This window comes from Podarcis raffonei, chromosome 15 (genome assembly GCF_027172205.1).
Source record: "Podarcis raffonei isolate rPodRaf1 chromosome 15, rPodRaf1.pri, whole genome shotgun sequence".
NCBI lineage: Eukaryota > Metazoa > Chordata > Lepidosauria > Squamata > Lacertidae > Podarcis > Podarcis raffonei.
In genome coordinates, this window is record NC_070616.1 from 24,021,153 (window position 1) to 24,041,396 (window position 20,244).

Below are 20,244 nucleotides of genomic sequence, written 5' to 3' on the forward strand. Positions count from 1 at the left end.
CTGAGTTACCACTTTAGCTAAAGGGGTCTCCCGCTGCAGCTGCACCGCCAGCACTCGATTTCTGTTCTCATCCTGAGGTAAAGTTCTTAACCCGAGGTACTACTTCCGGGTTAGCGGAGTCTGTAATTGAAGTGTTTGTAACTCGAGGTATTTTGTAACCCGAGGTACCACTGTACTGCAAAAATATTGAGCTTCCTATGCCCCCTAAATGGTTGAGATAGCTTAGTCGGTAGAGTGTTAGACTCTTAATCTCAGAGTCGTGGGTTCGAGCCCCACGTTGGGCAAAAGATTCCTTTGGGCTAGATGACCCTTTCAATCCTTTCCAACTCTACAATTCTATGATGCTATGAGAGGGAGAGCAGTCAGCAAGTTTGTGAGTCTTTTTGTACCCCTCAGTTGCTCTCTGTTGGCCTCTTTGGTGTCATCAGACACCAGACACTCTTTGGTGTCACCAGCCCAGGAGGATCTCGAAGTACTGTGTCACCCTTTGGGGCAGAATGAGTGGCAGTTCCCTTTCAAAATCGGCAATCTAGCAGGGTGCGAGTGTTCCAGCTGAAGCCCACAGCACATGGAAGCTGTGGCAAGGCATAGCTAACGTCACTGAAGATTTTGTATTTCCCCTTTCATAGCTAATCCAGCATTTGGATTCCATGCTGGCCAACGGGAATGTCCACTGGAAAACCCACAAATAAAGTGTGGGGGCAAGAGCCTCATCCCCCCTAGTATTCTTTGGTAGACTGTCAATGGACATGGAAGTTCTAGGACAGCTGTAAAGCTATCCAAAGAGCCCTGCAAGAGGGCTCACCTAGCCCAGCTTGCTTCTGCTTATTTGACTCTGTGTGCACCACATAACGCGCAATTAAAGCACATGGTTTCTCCCCAAAAATGCTGGGAAGTGTGATTTAACCCTCAAAGAGCTACAGTTCCCAGTACCCTTACAAAACTACAGTTCCCAGGTTTATTGGGGAGGGGAGTCACATGCTTTTCAGCGGTTCTCAACCTGTGGATCCCCAGATGTTGTTGGACTACAACTCCCATCATCCCTGAGCTCTGGCCTTGCTAGCTAGGGGTGATGGGAGTTGTAGTTCAACAACATCTGGGGACCCGCAGGTTGAGAAAGGCTGCTTTACATGTATGGCATGGACTAGAAAGTGGGCCGAGTGGACATTTTCTGGAAAGCCCCCATGTGGGAAGGTGGTCTATTTTTAAAATGTGGGCTAGGAAATTTGGCTCGCTGCATTTGCAAGGCTGGTTTGGGTGGAAACAGAGCCATGTGGGTGCCCGTTCCCAAACCTCTGAGCTTGCTGCCCAGTTGAGTGGAGAGCCTCTCAGCAATGCCCTTTTAATGAGCAGGAGAGACAACGAGCCTCCCTGGCTGGGCTTCAAGAAACAGGGGCGGGGACCCAGCGCAGCCGAGCGCCATCTCCCCAAAGCCTGGGAGTGAGTGAGGCGCAGCTCAGTGCAGGGAGACTGTTCCCAGGACCTCGGTTACGTGACGGCTCCTGCCAGCCGACAAGCTCCCACACGCTCAGGGGAGCCGTAAACACTTTGGAGCTTGGCAGCGGCTCAATCACCTTGTACAGGTGTGGGCAGTTCCAGAGTCAAAAGCTTTGCTTTCCCCGGGAAGAAGGGCAGAGGGAGTGGGAGAGTGGCAGGCTTGAGGCGCTTGCTGTCTCGACACTCTCTCTCTCTCTCTCTCTCTCTCTCTCTCTCTCTCTCTTTCTCTCTTTCTGCTTTTTGGTGATACTCTCCTCTCTGTGGGGCCTGTGCATTGGCTGGAGGCCCCACGCTCTCTCTCCAGAGCTTATGCACTAAGCGAAAAAGAAAAAGAAAATTCAAATCCCATCCCAGGGCAATCCAAGGAAGCCAAATCCTGCGTAAATTATGCAAATTGGGCACATTCAGACCAATTTCTCTTGTTTGCTAATCCCCAAGCACATACAAGATTTTTATTCATTTTTTTTTTTTGCATAGCTTATTCTGCTTTGGCTAGTCATAGGAGGGATGTGGCAAAGTGAAGGGCTCTCTGTCTCCCCTCCTATCAGTGCCACTGCTGTAAGTCTTGCTCAGCCCTTTTGCTTCTGAGATTAGAGCCCTTGTTGTCCACAGGGACATTTTTTTTTAGCATTATCTTTGAGAAGGGGAAGAAGAATTCTGCTCTGCGGGAATGTCAGGTTGAAGAGGAAGATAGCATGAGAACTCTTGGGCATTCAGTGAAGCTGAATGTTGGAATATTCAAGACAGAGGAAAGAAAATACTGCATTTTTCGCTCTATAAGACGCATCAGGCCATAAGACGCACCTAGTTTTTGAAGGAGGAAAACAAGAAAAGAAAAAATTCTGAATCCCAGAAGCCAGAACAGCAAGAGGGATCGCTGTGCAGCGATCCCTCTCACTGTTCTGGCTCCTGGGATAGCTGCGCAGCCTGCATTTGCTCCATAACACACACACATATTTCCCCTTACTTTTTAGGAGGGTAAAGGTGCGTCTTATAAAGCAAAAAATACGGTACTTCTTCCTGCAGTGTGGTTGACCTATGGGAACTTGCTCCAACAGCCACCAACTTGAATGGCTTTAAAAGAGAATTGGATCAAATCATGGAGGAGAAAGCTATCAATGGCTACTAGCCCCAATGTTTCTAGTCCTTATGAATTCAAAGCTGGACTTGAAAAAAAATAGGCAGTACCTCCTGCAGGCTTCAAAGGATGATCAAAGAAGGTTTCCCACTGGGAAGAGGAGGCCCTACCTAGCTCTTCCCACCTTTACATACTTTTGTTCCCATGACTTGCAAAAGCAGCAGAATAAATGGTGCATACTAAGCAGAAAGGTGTCTTTTCCCTCGATTTGCATCTACTTTATATTTTGGAAAGTTGTTTGCTATGCATTTGGAGATCCGTTAAGAGATGACCACCAAAATTTGCATGGTGGTTCCTGAGATCAAGTAGCAAGTTTGCATCTGTACAGTTGGACATAATTTTGAATCAAGATGGAGCTGCGCTGGTTTTGATTCCAAAACTGCAGGGTGGTTTTTTGGGGGGCTGGGGGTGGGGCTGGAGTTCTTAGCATTCAAGAACAACACCAGGTATGAGGCTGCTTGCGATTCATAAGCAGAATCTAGCCTTCCCTTGCTACAGAATTTGGACTGTGGAATTTTAATGGTTTTTCAGTGTGGAGGATGCAAAGTCACCTGACAGCTTCCGAGGGTGAGCAGAGCTGCTTCCTAACGCAACATCACACAGCTTCTGCTGTTTCTTTGATCCTCCTTTTTATTACCTTGCCCTGGATATTTGTCCCTGTCCAAAGGTGGGGGTATGAGGAGAACAAGAATCACCAATCAGCAATCTGGGAGGGAGTGGATTTTAGTTTACCCGAGACGTTGCATTTGAGCTGCCATTTCCATCCTCACGCTGTGCCCAGCTCTGGAATTCTTAGTCCAACTGGTGCCAGGATCAGCACATCGCATCTCTTCCCCACCCCTTGGCAATATCTTTAACAATGGGGCAGCAGTTCCATCGCACCCGCATTCCCAAGCCCAGTTTTTGCTCGTACAGCTGCAGGCGGTGTGTTGAGCCAAACAGCGACCGCCAGCAGGCTCAGCGGAGAGGGCATGTGTGGCAGCTAAATGGCGGCGGTGCCACAGGCACCAGATTGCATCTGTGTGTCGCAAAGCTTTGTCTGGGCTTGCATCTGGGATCGGTCATACAGAAGTGAGGGGCGGCAGAGGAGATGGGACCTCAGAAAAAATAGTGACAGGGTTGTCAAAGCTGGATCACAAAACATGGTTAGTTGGAGATCATGGAATTGTAGAGATTGAAGGGACCACAAGGGTGTGTGTGTGTGTGTGTGTACATGAGTGTTGGGGAAAGGGGTCTGCTAGTGTCTCAGGGTCTTGGGGAAGCATTCAGGCTGCATCTGTGTTAGAGAGGGGTATTTTTCCAGAGGTCACTAACCAGCAGCCCATCCAATTCCAATGCATCTCTTTGGCCATCTGGAGGAGCACTCGATTGGGAAAGCTCTAACCAAATTTCTTTCTTTCTCCATTTCAGCAGCCATTCAGAATGGCAAGGCTTTTGTCACAACCCTTTGCAATGTAACCCTGTGTCCTGTCAGAAACACAGTTTTTAATGCCAACCAGTATGGGTTTGGGGACAGGAATATACAGTGGTACCTCGGGTTAAGTACTTAATTTGTTCCGGGGGTCCGTTCTTAACCTGAAACTGTTCTTAACCTGAAGCACCACTTTAGCTAATGGGGCCTCCTGCTGCTGCCGTGCCGCCGGAGCACAATTTCTGTTCTCATCCTGAAGCAAAGTTCTTAACCTGAAGCACGATTTCTGGGTTAGTGGGGTCTTTAACCTGAAGCGTATGTAACCTGAGGTACCACTGTACCCAGATCCAGACCTTTTAGCAACTTTGTTGACACAGCAGGCACCAAAGCCCACTGGCGATTTCTTGAGATAGAAAGTATCCCATTCCAATGTATTCCAGCTACCATCTGGAAGAAGAATGGTTTGCCTTGATATATTCTGATATTGTAGAACAAGCCAGGGGGTGGGGCAATCAGTGCTGGCCTACCTCACAGGGTTGTGGTAAGCTGGGGAAAATGACACCGGGCTTCACAGAACCTTGCTCACTGAAATGGGCCTATTCATTGCATCTTGAAGGCAAACTACAGTTATTAAAATATGAGTTGTGTACTTTAATTTGTAATCTAAATGTCCCCCCCCCATGCACACAAATTTTATTACGTTGTCCACTGAGGCACCCAGCCATTTTAAATTGTCTGGAGAAAAGGGAGGTAAGAAAGTTTGAGAAATGTTTGTTAGTGCTGGTTTAATTCAAAAATTAATGGTGTCCCTGTGGCCATTTGAACAGAATACAAATGATCAAGCCTTAAGCTGTTCCCAGTGTGAATCCTATGCAGAGTAGACCCATTGAAATTAATCAGCATGACGAATTTAGGCCCATTAATTACTGAAACTACTATGCCAAGTAGCATTTAGTTGGACACAGTCCCTAGTCATAAATGTCTCTCCACTGTTGCCCTGAGCTGGAAGGCCAGTTTTCCTGCAGACAGGCTGGCCTATCCCAAAATTACGAGCCAGAACTTCCTGGGCCTACCAGGGACTGTAGACTCTTTCTGAGTCACCTCTTGAACGAGAACACAAGTTGGAAGCCTCCCGACATAAGGCAGTTTCGTATCATTATCTCTGGGTGACTGAAGCCTCAAGTGATAACTTGCATGTATGAACGAGCCATCCCAGATCTAATAGATGGAAATTTCGTATTTCTTCGGAGAGCTGCCTTCACCCGGGGTGATATGTCTGGACTGTGGGTGGGTAGATACAGAACCAAAAATGGGTGGAGCACAATTTGATTTCTCTCTCCCTCTGCTGACTCCTTTTCTCACTTATCGCCCCTTTCTCTCCCCCCCCCCACTTCCTTGCTGTTTGCATGGAATTAGGCTGAGGGCAACATTAAATCATGCTAGGGCCACATCCAGCCATTGGGCTGCAGGTTGCCCACTCCTGCTTTAAGCAGAAAGTGTTTGGGTGGGTGAAAGGTGATATCTGTACCTGCCAGTCACCAAATGTGGAGGAATTGAGAGATGTGGGTGTTCATGTGGGAATTGGTTGTGTGGGTTGGTTACCTGTACCATAAGTCAGGGTGTGTGCCCCAGGAGGGCACTATCATAGGGACCTATGAAACATCTGCTGAATCAGACCAGGGTCCAGCATCTTGTTCTTACAGTGGCCAACAAGAAACCTGTATGAAGCCTGCAAGCAGGACAGAAGCGTAACAGCACTCTCCCCTTCAGTTTCCAGTAAATAGTATTCAGAGTCTTTGTAGTCATGCCAAAGGATTTGTTGCATTCAAAGTTTGGGGGATGCCCTCAAAGCTCTTACCACCATCAAGAATCCCCCCCCAAAGACCTGAGACTTACCTGGGGCCCAGCAGAGAAAGGAGGTGGGCACAAACCAGCTCTTACAGAGCATCATTCCTCCATCTTGCTCTGCTCTGCTCCAGGTCAATCACTAAACCCTTGGGGGACTGGGGCAGTAGTTGCAGCCCTTGGCATTGAAAGAGGAGTGTTCACTTTTGCAAGCACCTCTGGGCGAGGGCTTGTGAAATTCCATACCAGAAAGAGGTTCCTCCAAGCCTTTGCCAGGGTGCTAGTTAAACAGCCAGTTTTGTTCTTAGCCGTTTCCCCAGAATGTTCTGGAAAACGCCAAGGTTCCTCAGAAGCTTATCGGGGTACCTTGCAGCAAGATCAGAAAGGGAGCACAAGATTTCCTGCTACCCACTACAGATCTTCTACAGCGCTCAGTCACAGGGGCGTGTTGTAAGATGAAATCTCATTTCACATGGGGTGGTGGCAATCCAGCCCAACAGGCCGGTCTGGTGTGTCACACGGATTCAACATGTGCTCAGACAAACACCCCAGAATCCTTTGCAACTGGGGGGGGGGGCTTCTGCAGCAGGTGTGTGACGGTCTCTCTGCCAAGATGCTGTTGTGTTGAGAAGAGATGTAAAAAATCACCACCTGAGAAGGCAGGGCAAAGAACGACAATGGCAAGGGTTTTGTTTCGTGTTTGCTGAGCCCCGCATTCGTGGTCGGCCCTACTGTTAGGTAAAGTGAGGTGGCTGCTTCAGGTGGCAGGTGCCAAGTGGTAGTTCCCGCCTCTCCTCCCGAGACTCCCCAGTATGAACATATCAGAGTGCACAAGGTATTCCTCATGGATAAAAACAGAAAAAGAAGGAAGAAATGGAGTATGAACAAATCCACAGGATCTGCTCCTGCCCCAGTTCTTTGGGTTTGTTGTACCCAAATCATGGACCCTACTGGAGTGGGAGGCAGGCAGCATAGCACCATAGATTGTGTTTGGTCTACTTATTGATCTGATTTGAAATGTTCTTTTAAAGCAGAAGGTGGGAAGCCTATAACCCTCCAGATGTTTTTCAATTCCACCTCCCATCAGATCCAGCACAGCAAATGAGCAGGAATTCAGTCGTACCTTAGTTGATGAATGCCTTGTGAGTTGAACGTTTTGGCTCCCCAATGTCGCAAACCCGGAAGTGAGTGTTCTGGTTTGCGAACATTCTTTGGAACCCAAATATCTGATGCAGCTTCCAATTGGCTGCAGGAGCTTCCTGCAGCAAAATCGGAAGCCACACCTTTGTTTCTGAACATTTTGGAAGTTGAACGGACTTCTGGAATGGATTCTGTTTGACTTCTGTGGTACGATTGTAGTGGAAATTATAGGTAGTCCAACAGCACGTAGAGGGCTACAGGTTCTCTGCTCCTGCTTTGACATCAATTCTGCACATATTCAGGACCTTGACTTGGGGCAGGAGGAGAGATGCACTTTCCGCTCCATGTCAAGCAGCAAAATACATTGGCTCTGACCTGCTCCTGCGAGCAAGAGCTACTGCCTTCCTCTCATTGTATGGAGCAATCATTCCTTTCCAGTGCTGCGTTCCCACTCTGACAGCCTCTCTAGCCTTCCTTCCCATGTCCCTCATGGAAATGACCATAGCTCAGTGATAGATGATCTGCTTCCCACACAGAAGGTCCCAGCTTCAGTCCCCAACATCTCCACGGAGGGCTGGGAATGTTCCTTGTCTGAGTGCAGCAACCAGTCACTGTGCATATTACTGAGCTGGAGAGGCTCAAGCTCTGACTCGGAACAAGGCAGATTCTTACATTCCTATTTTAAAGAAGCCTTTATTGAAAACAATGAGGACTAGAATCTTATTTGATTTTTTAGGGAAGGGCCATGGCTCACTGGGAAAGGAACTGCTTTGTATGGAAAACGCCCCAGGTTCAGTCCCCGAATTTTGCAGGTAGGGCTGGCAATGCCCCCTGCCTGAAACCCTGGAGAACAGCTGCCCGTCATCGAAGGCAATTCTGAGTTAGACAGACCAGTGCTGTGACTCAGGATATAAGGTGGCTCTCCTCTGTTCTAATCACTCTTCATTCTCTTTCATGCTTTGCATGAACCACTGTTCTTTGGCCTCCTCTCCCCAGGCTTCCCATTTCTCGAATGACCCGTTTTTCCAGTTTTCTGCTACACTTTCACCACCCGTCCTCTGCACCACTACCCTGCTCTTTTTTTTTCTTTTTTCTTTTTTGCTTTGAATATAAATACCAGCTATATAATTATTGGAGTGTTCTCTCTAAACACACAGATTAGGGAGAGACACAGCAGCAATTTTGCATGTGTGTGGGGGGGGTGTATGTGAAGCTGGATTTAAATGTTGCTCATCTTGTAAGATACTTCCCTCTTTCTTGGTGGAAGGGAAAGGTATTACCTGAGATGGAGTACAGACAATGTTTTAAAAAGCTGAGTCAGCCATTGTTGGTCTTCAACGGGAGAAATGAAACATTCCAAGGTCCACAGTTGGAGAATATACATTCACGATGACCGAGGGAAAAGGTTGCAAAATGGTGGCAAGCTTTGGAGTTCTGCAGAAGTCTTTGCCAGGCGACATATTACACCAGATAATCTCACAGGGCGATCTTAGGCCAGTTGCCATCTCTCAGCCTAACCATCCTCGCAGGGCTGTTGTAAGGATGAAAGTGGGAGGGGGAGATCCATGTGTACCACCTTGAGCTCCTTGGAGGAAAAGAGGGGTGGGGGTTGATGTAAATGTGATAAAAGAAAATGAAAGCTGGTGTGGTGCTGATAATGCCAAGGTTGCAGGTTCGATCCTTGTATGGAACACCTGCCATGTTCCTGCATTGCAGGGGGTTGGACTAGATGAACCACTTGGTCCCTTCCAACTCTACGATGCTATTATTATTATTATTATTATTATTATTATTATTATTATTTATAACCCGCCCATCTGGCTGGGCTTCCCCAGCCACTCTGGGCTGCTTCCAACAAAATATTAAAATACAGTAATGCATCAAACATTAAAAGCTTCCCTAAACAGGGCTGCCTTCAGATGTCTTCTAAAAGTCTGGTAGTTGTTGTTCTCTGACATCTGGTGGGAGGGCGTTCCACAGGGTGGGTGCCACTACCAAGAAGGCCCTCTGCCTGGTTCCCTGTAACTTGGCTTCTTGCAGTGAGGGAAGCACCAGAAGGCCCTCAGCGCCGGGTAGCACGAAGGGGGTGGAGACACTCCTTCAGATATACTGGACCAAGGCCGTTTAGGGCTTTAATCCTATGATGGGGAACCCAATGCTCCCCAGAGGTTGTTGGATTCCAACTCCTAGTGAACCTAATGGTTAGGGGGTCATGGGGGTTGTAGTCCAGCAACACTGAAGGACCACAAGTTCTCCACCTCTGTGTGGTGCAAGGAGAGGGCTATTGGTGGCTGCTAGCCATGATGATTTGGCTCTGCCTTCACGGTCAGAGGCAGCAGGGCTTCTGAATGCCAGTTGCTGGGAAGCGCAGGAGGGGAAAGGGCTCTTGTGCTCATATCCTGCACACAGGCTTCCCACAGGCACCTGGTTCACAACTGTGAGAACAGGAGGCTGGACTAGATGTCTTGTTGGCCTAATCCAGCTGGTTCTTCTGAACATAACATAGATAAGGCCAACCTAAATGAAAAAACTACAAGGCAGCAAGCCAGCTCTTGTAGCCATGAGGCCAGCTTGTTGACTTGCTCCTCTTCAAGTTGGAGAGCAAATATCTGCTAGGGGGCTGCCAAACATCTTGCTTGCACCCCAAGGATTAAGAAGTCACAGTCGCTCCCCATTTTTGAAAGCATGAAGCCCAGCTGTTAGCCAGATCTGTCTTCATGCCTTAAGCAAAGCACGCAGGCAGAGAGAAGAAACAACGAGAAACACAGCAGTCTTTATTTTTATTCCCAAAGACAGAGGTTAATTTTGGATTCGGGAAAGGGTTTAATCATGTTGTATCACTAGTGGCTGGAGAGAATGTAATTCTAAAAAATGCAAACCTGATGTTCCCCTTTCAGTAGAGGAGTCCATGAATAAGGAACGCACACCCGCTTCCAAAATGCTATGTGCATGTGTAATTAATTGGTTAATTGACTATAAATCATGTAGTTAGTCAAAGTTCGGTTGCAATCATCAACACTAGAAAGCAAGTCCTGTCAAACACAGTGAGACTTTGGATAGCATGATCTCCCCCCCCCCCTCCACCAGTGGGTGACAACCTCCCTATATATCTACATCTCTGTCTGCGGAGACCTAGATAGATATTCTATATGCTGTATAAATTATGCAAATCAAACGCATTTGCATGATTTCCCCCACAAACACACACACATTTTGCATGATTCACTCTGCAATATTTGCTACCTTGCGTCATTCATTCTGCCGTCCTGCTAGTCGCAGGGAGCTGCATAGGGCACTGAATCTCTAACCCCCTGAACCCTGGGAATCTTCCAAGATCTGCCAGGCACTGCAGTTGTACACGCACACATGCACTTATCCTTGCAGCCTTAAGAGCCAGGAAAAGGTAGAAACACAGCCATCAGAATTAGCAGCCATTGATAGCCTTGTCCTCCATTAATTTGTCTCATCCTCTTTCAAAGCCATCAATATTTTAAAGCGGTCTGTTGTAAAGATGGCATTCCATGTGTGCTTATTCCGCACGATCTCTTGCCACTTCATTACTCAATGCAGGGGGGGATTCACATCTGCATACACCCTCTCTTCCTTTCTCATCACCATTTTTCAACTCTCACAGCCCAACAACTGAAGCTGTGCAGTGATGTGGCTGAAAGGTGAGGAGACTGGAGTCTTGGCAGCAGTATCAGAGCTGGGCTGGCTCAGTCACACATGCCAGCTGCCACTTAACACTGCAGTCAATACGCTCTAAACATACATGTGTGGACCAGCTTATATAGATACAGTGGTACCTCAGGTTAAGTACTTAATTTGTTCCAGAGGTCTGTTATTAACCTGAAACTGTTCTTAACCTGAAGCACCACTTTAGCTAATGGGGCCTCCTGCTGCTCCCGCGCCGCCGGAGCACGATTTCTGTTCTCATCCTGAAGCAAAGTTCTTAACCCGAGGTACTATTTCTGGGTTAGCGGAGTCTGTAACCTGAAGCGTCTGTAACCTGAAGCATATGTAACCTGAGGTACCACTGTATGTTTATGCCAGGCTGGTAGAGTCACCCATCTGGTCTAGAAAGGGTGGGAAACCTCAACCCTCAAAGCCAAGTGCCATCCTCCGAGCCTCTGTCTCTGGCATTTGGGACTTTCCTTGCAACACAAACCCAAGGCCACACCCCTCACACACACACCCTGCTTTGCACATCCCCTCCTTGGGGTTTAGCTGGGATGTGTCCATCAACTCTGGCAATGCCTCTTACATGTCAGGATGGAGGATATGGGAGTGTGTGTCGTCTACTGTATAAAGATGAAAATTGCATTTGTGGCACTGCCCACCTTTTCCTCTGTCCCCACCCGCCAGTGGCATGTGGCCCTCTGAAGGTTGCCTAGAACGGAACATGGCCCTTCAGCCAAAAGCAGTTTCCCATCCCCTTGAAGTATGGCCACTCGGTGGCCTTAGCCATCTCTTCCAGGAAGCAGGAGGGCAATTTGACAGACGTTTCCTGTCTCCCATTTTTAGGCGCAAGTGAGCAGCATGGTTTTATGTACCACAGGGCAGGCAAATCTGAAGGCGAAACATAGTGGGACTATTTGTGTGGCTTTCCTCTCCTCCAGCCAGCTCCGTCGCAGGCTCAGGAAACTCAAATGCACTTGTTTAACTGTTGGGAAGGGGAAATTATGTCCCATAGTCAATTTCTCTCTCTCTCTCTCTCCAATTTATCTGCGGAGCTGTGAGCCATATTTAGCTGGGCTTGCGCAAACCTGCTGCTTCCAAGCTACAAGCAGAGAGAATTAATTGGGACAAACGGTGCGCTGGAATCCCAGCAACAAGGACCATTTCTTATCACTCAGCAACTGACTCCTCTTCCCCCGCCTCCCTTCTGCTCTCATTGCAGGCCTCTGGGCTCAGATGGTGCTTGTCAACGACACGGTCTCCGGGTACATTGGGACTGACGTGAACCTGCACTGCACCTTGACCAACCCCAGCCTCGGCATGAAGATCACCCAGGTCACCTGGCAGAAGGCCACCAATGGCTCCAAGCAGAATGTGGCCATCTCCAACCCCGTCATGGGCATTTCCATCCTGCCCCCGTACAAGGACCGGATGGTATTTCGAAACTCCTCCACCAGGGATGGGACCATCCAGCTGTCACGCCTCAAGCTGGAGGATGAAGGCGTTTACATCTGCGAGTTTGCAACCTTCCCCGATGGCAATCGGGAGAATCAGCTCAACCTCACTGTGTTGGGTAAGTCGGCTTACAAACAACTAGTGGTCCTTCTGCCCTCCTGTCTGAGCAAACAGCGTCTCAGGTTTTACATACTGGTCCCGTAACACTAATGGCTTGAGTAGGAGCAGAGGTTTGGGAGCCAGGCTCCCTAGTGAGCTTGAGAGGGAAAGCCTAGTCTATTTCTCCCACCTCTCCTCTCCTTCCCTTCAGGGGGTGGTGAGGTTACAGTCATCATCCAGCCACCATTGCTGAGGGACAGCAGAAGAAGCAGAGGCAAGGATTACCCTTGATCACCTGGGTGCAGAACTTCCATACCCCACTCTCTGCAGAATCCCAGCCCAAGTCCTTAGGAAATGATTGTTCTCTTCCCTGGGCTGCTGAGGTAAAACGAGAAGGCAAATTTTAAATTTGCCATCAATTATGCTTACCCCTCACCCTATTTTTGGAGAGAACTTGGAGGTCCTGCAAAATGGAGCAGAACCATTCTCCAATTCGGAGTGAGGGCAAGAGCTATTTATCTCTCCCTCTGATGTGGCTTCATATTGTCATCCCATAGCCACATCTGATTGGTTAGGTAGTGCCGTGATTTCACCGCACTGCCTATATCATCCCTTATTGGTTGAATTGTGTATTTAGCAAGAAGAAAACTCCTTTTGGATAGAGATAGATAGATAGATGATATATAGATAGATGATAGATAGATAGATAGACAGATGATAGACAAAAAGTTCTACTGAAACAGCACCTGTAGAATATAGGGAATAAATTGAGAAATTACAGTGGTGCCTCGCAAGATGAAATTAATTCGTTCTGCGAGTTTCTTCGTCTTGCGAATTTTTCATCTTGCGAATTTTTCGTCTTGCGAAGCACGGAACTGCACCTCTTCAAGCAATGCGCCCGGTTTTAAGAAAAAGGAAACAAATTCGCAAGACGTTTTCGTCTTGCGAAGCAAGCCCATAGGGAAATTCGTCTTGTGAAGCAACTCTAAAAATGAAAAACTCTTTCGTCTTGCGAGTTTTTCGTCTTCCGAGGCATTCGTCTTGCGAGGTACCACTGTATATGAAAAAGGCTAGTTTTGCAGGACCTAGTTTGGGGACCTTTGAAAATGTTGCTTTTTTGCATGAAAACTGTTGATCTTCAAAACTTTGGCTCAGCCTTTATCATAGAAGATTCTGAATATCATATTCTGCATTTACCCAGAGTCCTGCTTTGTTCTCAGTTTAAAGCAAAGGTGAAGACCCTTTGGCCCTCCAGTTAGACTACACCTCCCATCATCCCTGACCATTGCTATGTGGGCTTGGTGCTGATGGGAGCTGGAGTACAAAATCACCTGGGGGGGGCACAGGTTGCTCATTCCTGTGCTGATGAGTTAATTTTTCCTCATCCGCACCAGCAAGCCTATGCTCAGAAGCTAAGGCATGCCCTCCCTCTTGCCTTTCCCCGAGGACCCATTCCACTGGGACAGCCCCGTGCATCAGGTCAGCTTGAAATGAAATCTCCTAACCTTGTACCCACAGCAACGAGTGAAATATGGCAAGCCCCCCTGCAGCTTCCTTGAACGTTTCTCTCTCCCTCTGTTGCAAACTGCCTTCAGTCCCCTTCCACTGGAACAGCATCCTTGAACCAGCGAGAACAAACTATTAGATTCTGGACTGATGCAGGGCATGGGGGGGGAGTGGTTCTGTGCCCAGATACCAAATGTCCTGTGGGATTCTGTTCTGTGTTCTCCTTCCTGGTGATGATTGCCTTTGTGATGATAATGACGATGCCATCAGTGGGCAAAGGATGCATTTTAGAGTTGCATCCTTGGCGTAGACAGGTTGCTGTCTCGCTTATTCCACTGTATTCTTGGATAGGGATTGGTTGTAGTGACCTGTTTCCCAAGGGTGTGGCAAAGCTTTGAAAACGATGCTCCTTTGGGAGCCTTTCCCTTTGATGTCCCAAAATGGATTTCAGAAGGAAGTTGGGAAGCACCGTCTTTGGCTTCCTTTGGGTCTGAGGTTTTTTTTGGAGAGGATGTGGCTCTGGAGCCAAGCCCTGTCACCAAGTCTTTCTCTCTCCCCTCCTGCTTCTGTGCATTTCATTTAGAGCAAGAAGTCTCCATTATCAAAGCTCCAAAAGTCTTATGCAGGCATAGGCAAACTCCAGCCCTCCAGATGTTTGGGACTACAATTCCCATCATCCCTGACCACTAGTCCTGTTAGCTAGGGATGATGGGAATTGTAGTCCCAAACATCTGGAGGACCAGAGTTTGACTATACCTGGTCTTATGTATGGCTGAAGGTACAATGGGTAGTTGTCATATTACCAATTTATTGATTAAAGGAGATAAGATATCTTTATTCTTCCCATTCATCCGTATCAGTCTCTTGGCCACCATTAGAATCCATTTTTGTTAGCCTGTTGTTAACTTCCATACAACAGGCATATAGTTCAGAAGAATATTCTCCGCTGAAAGTTTTAGCTTTTTCGGTACAGCCCAACTTATACAGTCCAGCACGAAACTTAGGAAGGCGTAGACTTTGTTTCGCTAAATATGATAACATTTAGGATGAGTTTCTACAGAATGTAGTAGGCTATTAATATCTACATATGTATTAGGATAATAACATCAAAAATATCCATGTAATAATGTATGGGAGTATACAGTCAAACCTCAGCTCCCAAACGCCTCCATTTTGGAATGTCTCCAGCACACTGGAGATCTTTCGTCACAATATTTTCACATTGCTGCATTTGTGTCCAAACCCATAAGGGACTAGAAACTTGCTTCTTCTTTTTTTCTTAAGTGGAGCAACAAGTGAAACAATAGAAGTTGGCAAAATTATGCATGGCATGGAGAAAGTGGACAAAGAAAGATTTTTCTCCCTGTCTCTTAACCCTAGAACTCGTGGGACATCCCATGAAACTGAGCATTGGAGTTTCAGGGCAGATAAAAGAAAGGACGTTTTTGTGCAGGACATGGTTAAACTATGGAACTCACTCCCATAGTAGGAAGGGATGGCCATCAGCTGGCTACAAGCCACGATGGATATACTCTGCCTCCATAGTCCAAGGCAGCAACACTTCTGAATAGCAGTTGTTGGAAACTGCAGGAGGTCAGAGGGCTCTTATGTTTGGGTTCTGCATGAGAGTTTCCTGCAGGCCACTGTGAAAGCAGGACGCCAAACTAGACGGCCCACTGGCCTGATCCAGCAGTCTCTTCTTACATTCTTGCGAAAGGTGGAATTCTGATAAATATTGACACTGCAATAGAGCACAACACTTGTGTTCAGTGTCCACAGAATGGTGTTAGGTGTTTGTGTTTTGCAGAAGGCCAGGGAAGCTAGTGTATTCTGATGAATCAGCGAAGCCACTTTGATTTTGAACCCCTTGTATGTCTCAGCAGGAGATTAACCCCAAGGGCTGACCAAACAGCTCACAGCACGCGCTAGTAACCTCAAAGACCCTCCCCTCTCGTCTAACCTTCTCGCCTCCTGCCTTCTCCTCAGCCAAACCGACAAACCGGATGCAGGCCACCACGAGCCTGCTCATTGCCAAGGCCGGCATGACGGAGAAGATTGTGGTCGCCACCTGCACCTCCTCCAATGGGAAGCCCCCCAGCACCGTGTCCTGGGAAACCAAGCTGAAAGGGGTGGCGGAATACCAAGAGATCCGCAACCCCAACGGCACCTTCACCGTGGTCAGCCAGTACCGCCTCTTGCCCAGCCGGGAGGCCCATCGGCAGCAACTGACATGCGTGGTCAACTACCAGCTGGACCGCTTCACTGACAGCATGACCCTCAACGTGCTGTGTAAGTGAGAGAGGCAGGGAGGCCGGCCTGGGCGAGAGGTTCCTGCATTGCAGAGGGTTGGACTAGATGACTCTCGCGGTACCTTCCAGCTCTATAAATCTGAGATGCTGTTGTTCGTTCTTCAGCAGCGGAGCTGGTATCTTGAAGAGGCTTGTGGGCCCCTGAGACTTTCGACTTTCCCTGGGCAGAACAGGGGTGGATTTGGGTGTGGGGGAGCAGCTGTAGGGCATTTTCTTTTTAAAAGTCAGGGTTCCCCTGTGAGAATGAATGAGTGAAGGTGTAACAGCACCCCTGAACTTGTGAAGAGGGCTTTTCTCCCACCCCGAGTTACCATCTATAATGCAAAGAAAAGTCCAAATCTTATTTGTTTGTTTGTTGTATTCATGGCCAACCATTTCTCCCAAGGAGTTCAAGGTGGCGTTCATGGTTCTTCCCCTCTTTCATTTGATCCCTACAACAACCCTGTGGGGTAGGCTAGGCTGAGAGGCAATGACTGGCCCTAGGTCAGGGCCAAGGGGGGATTTGAACCCTGGTCTCCCAAATCCTAGCCCAACACCTTAACCACTGCACCACACTAGATCTGCAGCATGCCCCAGAGCTGAGCTATGAGACAAAGGTGAGCCAGAGTGAATATTAATGGCCTTTTGTTCCCCTCCCTCGTCCACATCTTTGTACCTCTCTTTTCATCCCTCTCTCCTTTCTTCTCTTCCGCTCTCCCTTCCTCTCCTCTCCTCTCCCACCTGCCTGCCCTTCACAACTCCCTCCCGTTCTGCTGTCGTTCCTGTTCCTCTCCTCACAGACGAGCCCGAAGTGAGGATCGATGGCTTTGATGGCAACTGGTACCTCAACCGGAAAGATGTGAAGCTGACATGTATCTCTGATGCCAACCCTCCGGCCACCTCATACCAGTGGAAGCTGTAAGTAGCCGCCTACAGGGTCCCTTTTGACTTGACTTCCCTCCAACTCCAAATGCAGAGCGATCCTCGACTGGGCAGGAGGGAGACTTCTTTCTGCTGAGAGCATCGCACCTTTGCTCCCAAATCTTACGGAACTGGTGGGATGGTCAATGTGGAACTAGGCAGTACCACTCCAGGTTTTTCAGATTACAAGAATGTGTTTTGTGTGTGACGTAACTGAGTTATCTCCTATACTGGCCAAATGCCTAACATGTAGAAAGCTGTCATATCAAGAAAGAGGCAAATTAGCACAACCTTCTCCCTGAAGTGCGACTTTACTTTGTGTAAGCATTTTTTTTAAATTCTTTAATTCATTTATATTCCTTTCTGTGAGTCCCCATGCCGACAATACCCCCATGAGTGCCTTGCCCATAGAAAGCTAGCATATCAAGGAGGTGACAGTCTGGCCTAGCCTTCTTCCTGATGTGCTGCTTTACTCCTTGCAAGCATTTCATTCATTCATTCATTCATATCCTGTCATGTCAGTCCTCATGTCCAGTCTGAATTAATGCAGCCCAAACGCCTCAGAGAAATCCAGGCCTGGCTGTAACGGGCCGTGATGATTTGACCTGTGCTAAGTCACCCCTTCCAAAATAACAGCAAAAATGACATTAAACCCTTGCGGCCACAGAAAAACCCACCCGAACACACCAGATTTCAAAGCAGCAACTGCATATATTCCATATGAGTGGGCAGAAAGTAGATCAGGACCTACCATTCAACCACTGGATTATTTGTTGCAGATTGACACACATTTCTGACTCAAAATCATTTAACAATAGCAATGAGAGACAACAGCACCCCCCCCCAAAAAAAGATTGTGAGAATCTCTGTTTCAGTAGCTCTGATGCAGATGTGTGCTTGCAGAAGCAAGTCACCCCACCCCAGTCACTGCGTCTGCTCTCAGACGCTGTTATGCAGCTGGGTTTGGTTGGTGTCCCCCAAAGTTCTAGTAATATGGTACATCCCACAAGCCTGTCCATGTGACATCCTCAGGTGCCCCTTGCTCCCCCCCTCCCCCGGCACTCTCCTCTTTATATAATGCTCCTTCATCTTTGTACTGTAATGAAGGCTCTGCTGAGGAGGTCAGTTTCCACCTAGATGAGCATCCCTGACTGGGCATATGTGGAGAGGGAAAGGCTGCTGCTGTGTGTGTGTGTGTGTGTGTGTGTGTGTGTGTGTGTGTGTGTTACAGGCAAGGCAGATTTGATCAGCAGCCGGGTGACTCACAAGCCTGATCACCTGGGATGACCCGGATGGAGCCAGGCAGGCGAGTAGATGGCCTAGTTCTCACAAACAGCAGAGGAGGAGGTAATCCTGTGTCTGGACTGTACAGATTCTAGCTGCAGCTTGCAGGACTCCTCTGGCTCCTCCATATATAAAAAGCTAGCAAGCCAGAGGAGAAGGGCTACAGCCTAGCCTTCTCCCTGACATACCAAATGTCCATGTGCAGGGGTTGTTTATTTTCTTGTTTGCTTCTTGTTTAAATGCAGTCATATGACCTCCCACGTGCAGTCGGAAGTGGGTACAGTCTAGGGCTGGGTCAGAAGGCAGATCAAGATCAACTGGTAGTAGAGATCTACTGACTTGCAATAGATTATTAAGGATTTCCTGACCCACTGTTTTCCAGTTGGCTAAAAAACATTGCCACCACCCTCAGTGAGGCAGCTGAAAACAACAGTCAGAGGAAAACCAGGAGTGGATTTTTGGTTTGGAAGGACTGGTACTGATCATGCATTTCTGGATTGTGCATCTGCACCCGAGACAACTCACAACCTGTGTCCACCTGCTTGAGCCACTGCTTTACACCTAACTCCAATTGGTGGACCTTGGGGGTTCTAGTAAAAAAAATAGCCTGCTCACCCCTACTAGCCTAGGCATAGCTTGGCCACCATCTGTTGCATAGGAACTCTCTTAAAGCTCAGATTGACATTCAGTTGCCATTTCTCTCTTGGCCCCTAGCACAAATTTATTTACAGTATTTTTTAGTTATTTCATAAGATTTATATACCACTTGATTGTAGGGGGAAAACTCAAGGTGGTTTACAAAGAAGATGAAACAGTAAAACTGTCGCTGAAAAAATTTACAACCATAATTTAAAACATACAAAAAGTTAAAACCATAATAGAATAGACCCAATACCCAAGGGGTATTTGAAGGCGGAAAGACAGTGACCACCAACCAATGGGGTTCTCCTCCCCAAAGGAGAACTCCTCCACTCCCCAAAAGAGCTAGACTGCCCTCTGCAGCCTGTGTTATTGTTGTCATTTTGAGGGGGTGAGTTTTGGCCCAGACTTGCAAATACTTTCCACCTGTGTGTTAAGTACAGCTGTGCTGGAGTGCAGAAGAAGCTGCTTTCCACTCACCCACCCAATTGGCATGTGTTTCTCTTTGCTCAGGAAAGGGTTTGTCAGCATTTATCCCTGTGTTCATCCTGGTCTTATGGGCTCCCTTAAAAAGCATTTTTGATCGACAGAGCCTATAGGAACCACTGCCTTGACTAATAAGCAATGCTGCTAGTTCTTCCCCTTCCAGGTTCCATTGTTTCAGTGGAATGGATTCAACCTCTTTCTGAGTTCCAGTTTTTTTGCTGAATAAAATAAAAGATCAAGGCATGGACCAAAGCCACTGGGAAGAGAGAAGGATCAATCAGATAGAATGATAGAGTGAGAGAGAGAAATTGCTAAAATGAGACAAAGAAAATCCTGATAGTATGAGCTTTTATTCACCCAAGCTTTGCCAGTGGGAATATAGGCATAACAATGGTGTTTCTGGAATAAAAAGCTTGACTTTCATCTCCCTGATCAAATCTCTCTGGCAGGGATGGGGGTACCTTATTCATCCTGAGGGCCACAGTCCTTTCTGGGAAACCTTCCAAGGGCCATATGCCAGTGATGTAAAAGTGGGTGGGCAAAGAATGTAAATTTTACCTTTGTACACCCTACTGGCTTCTACACACATTCCCACGCCCCTCTCACTCTTGCAGCCAGACATAGCAAGAGGCATTCTCAGACCCCCCCAAGGACACATTCCAGCCAGGCAGAAACTCTTAAAAGAGGCTGCAGAGCTGAACCACTGTTTTCTGCCACTGACAGGTCCACTCCCCAGATCAAAATGCTTCATTTCTTTTTTGAAATAATTTTTATTTGATTTATACAAATTCATTCACACAAAGAGTATTATCACAAATATTAAACTTTACCCAAGATTCTTGTGTATCTCAAGATTC

The 20,244-nt window shown here is 47.6% G+C and overlaps 1 protein-coding gene across 2 annotated transcripts in view; it reads left to right on the plus strand.

The window, feature by feature from the left end:
- NECTIN1 (nectin cell adhesion molecule 1) overlaps window positions 1-20,244 on the plus strand; it is a 136,062-nt gene that overhangs the window by 91,513 nt on the left and 24,305 nt on the right. For both annotated transcript variants that reach the window (XM_053367750.1, XM_053367749.1), the window contains exons 2-4: window positions 11,932-12,282; window positions 15,756-16,058; window positions 16,858-16,975. In XM_053367750.1, coding sequence (XP_053223725.1) covers window positions 11,932-12,282; window positions 15,756-16,058; window positions 16,858-16,975 — 772 coding nt within the window. The remainder of the gene's footprint in view (window positions 1-11,931; window positions 12,283-15,755; window positions 16,059-16,857; window positions 16,976-20,244) is intronic.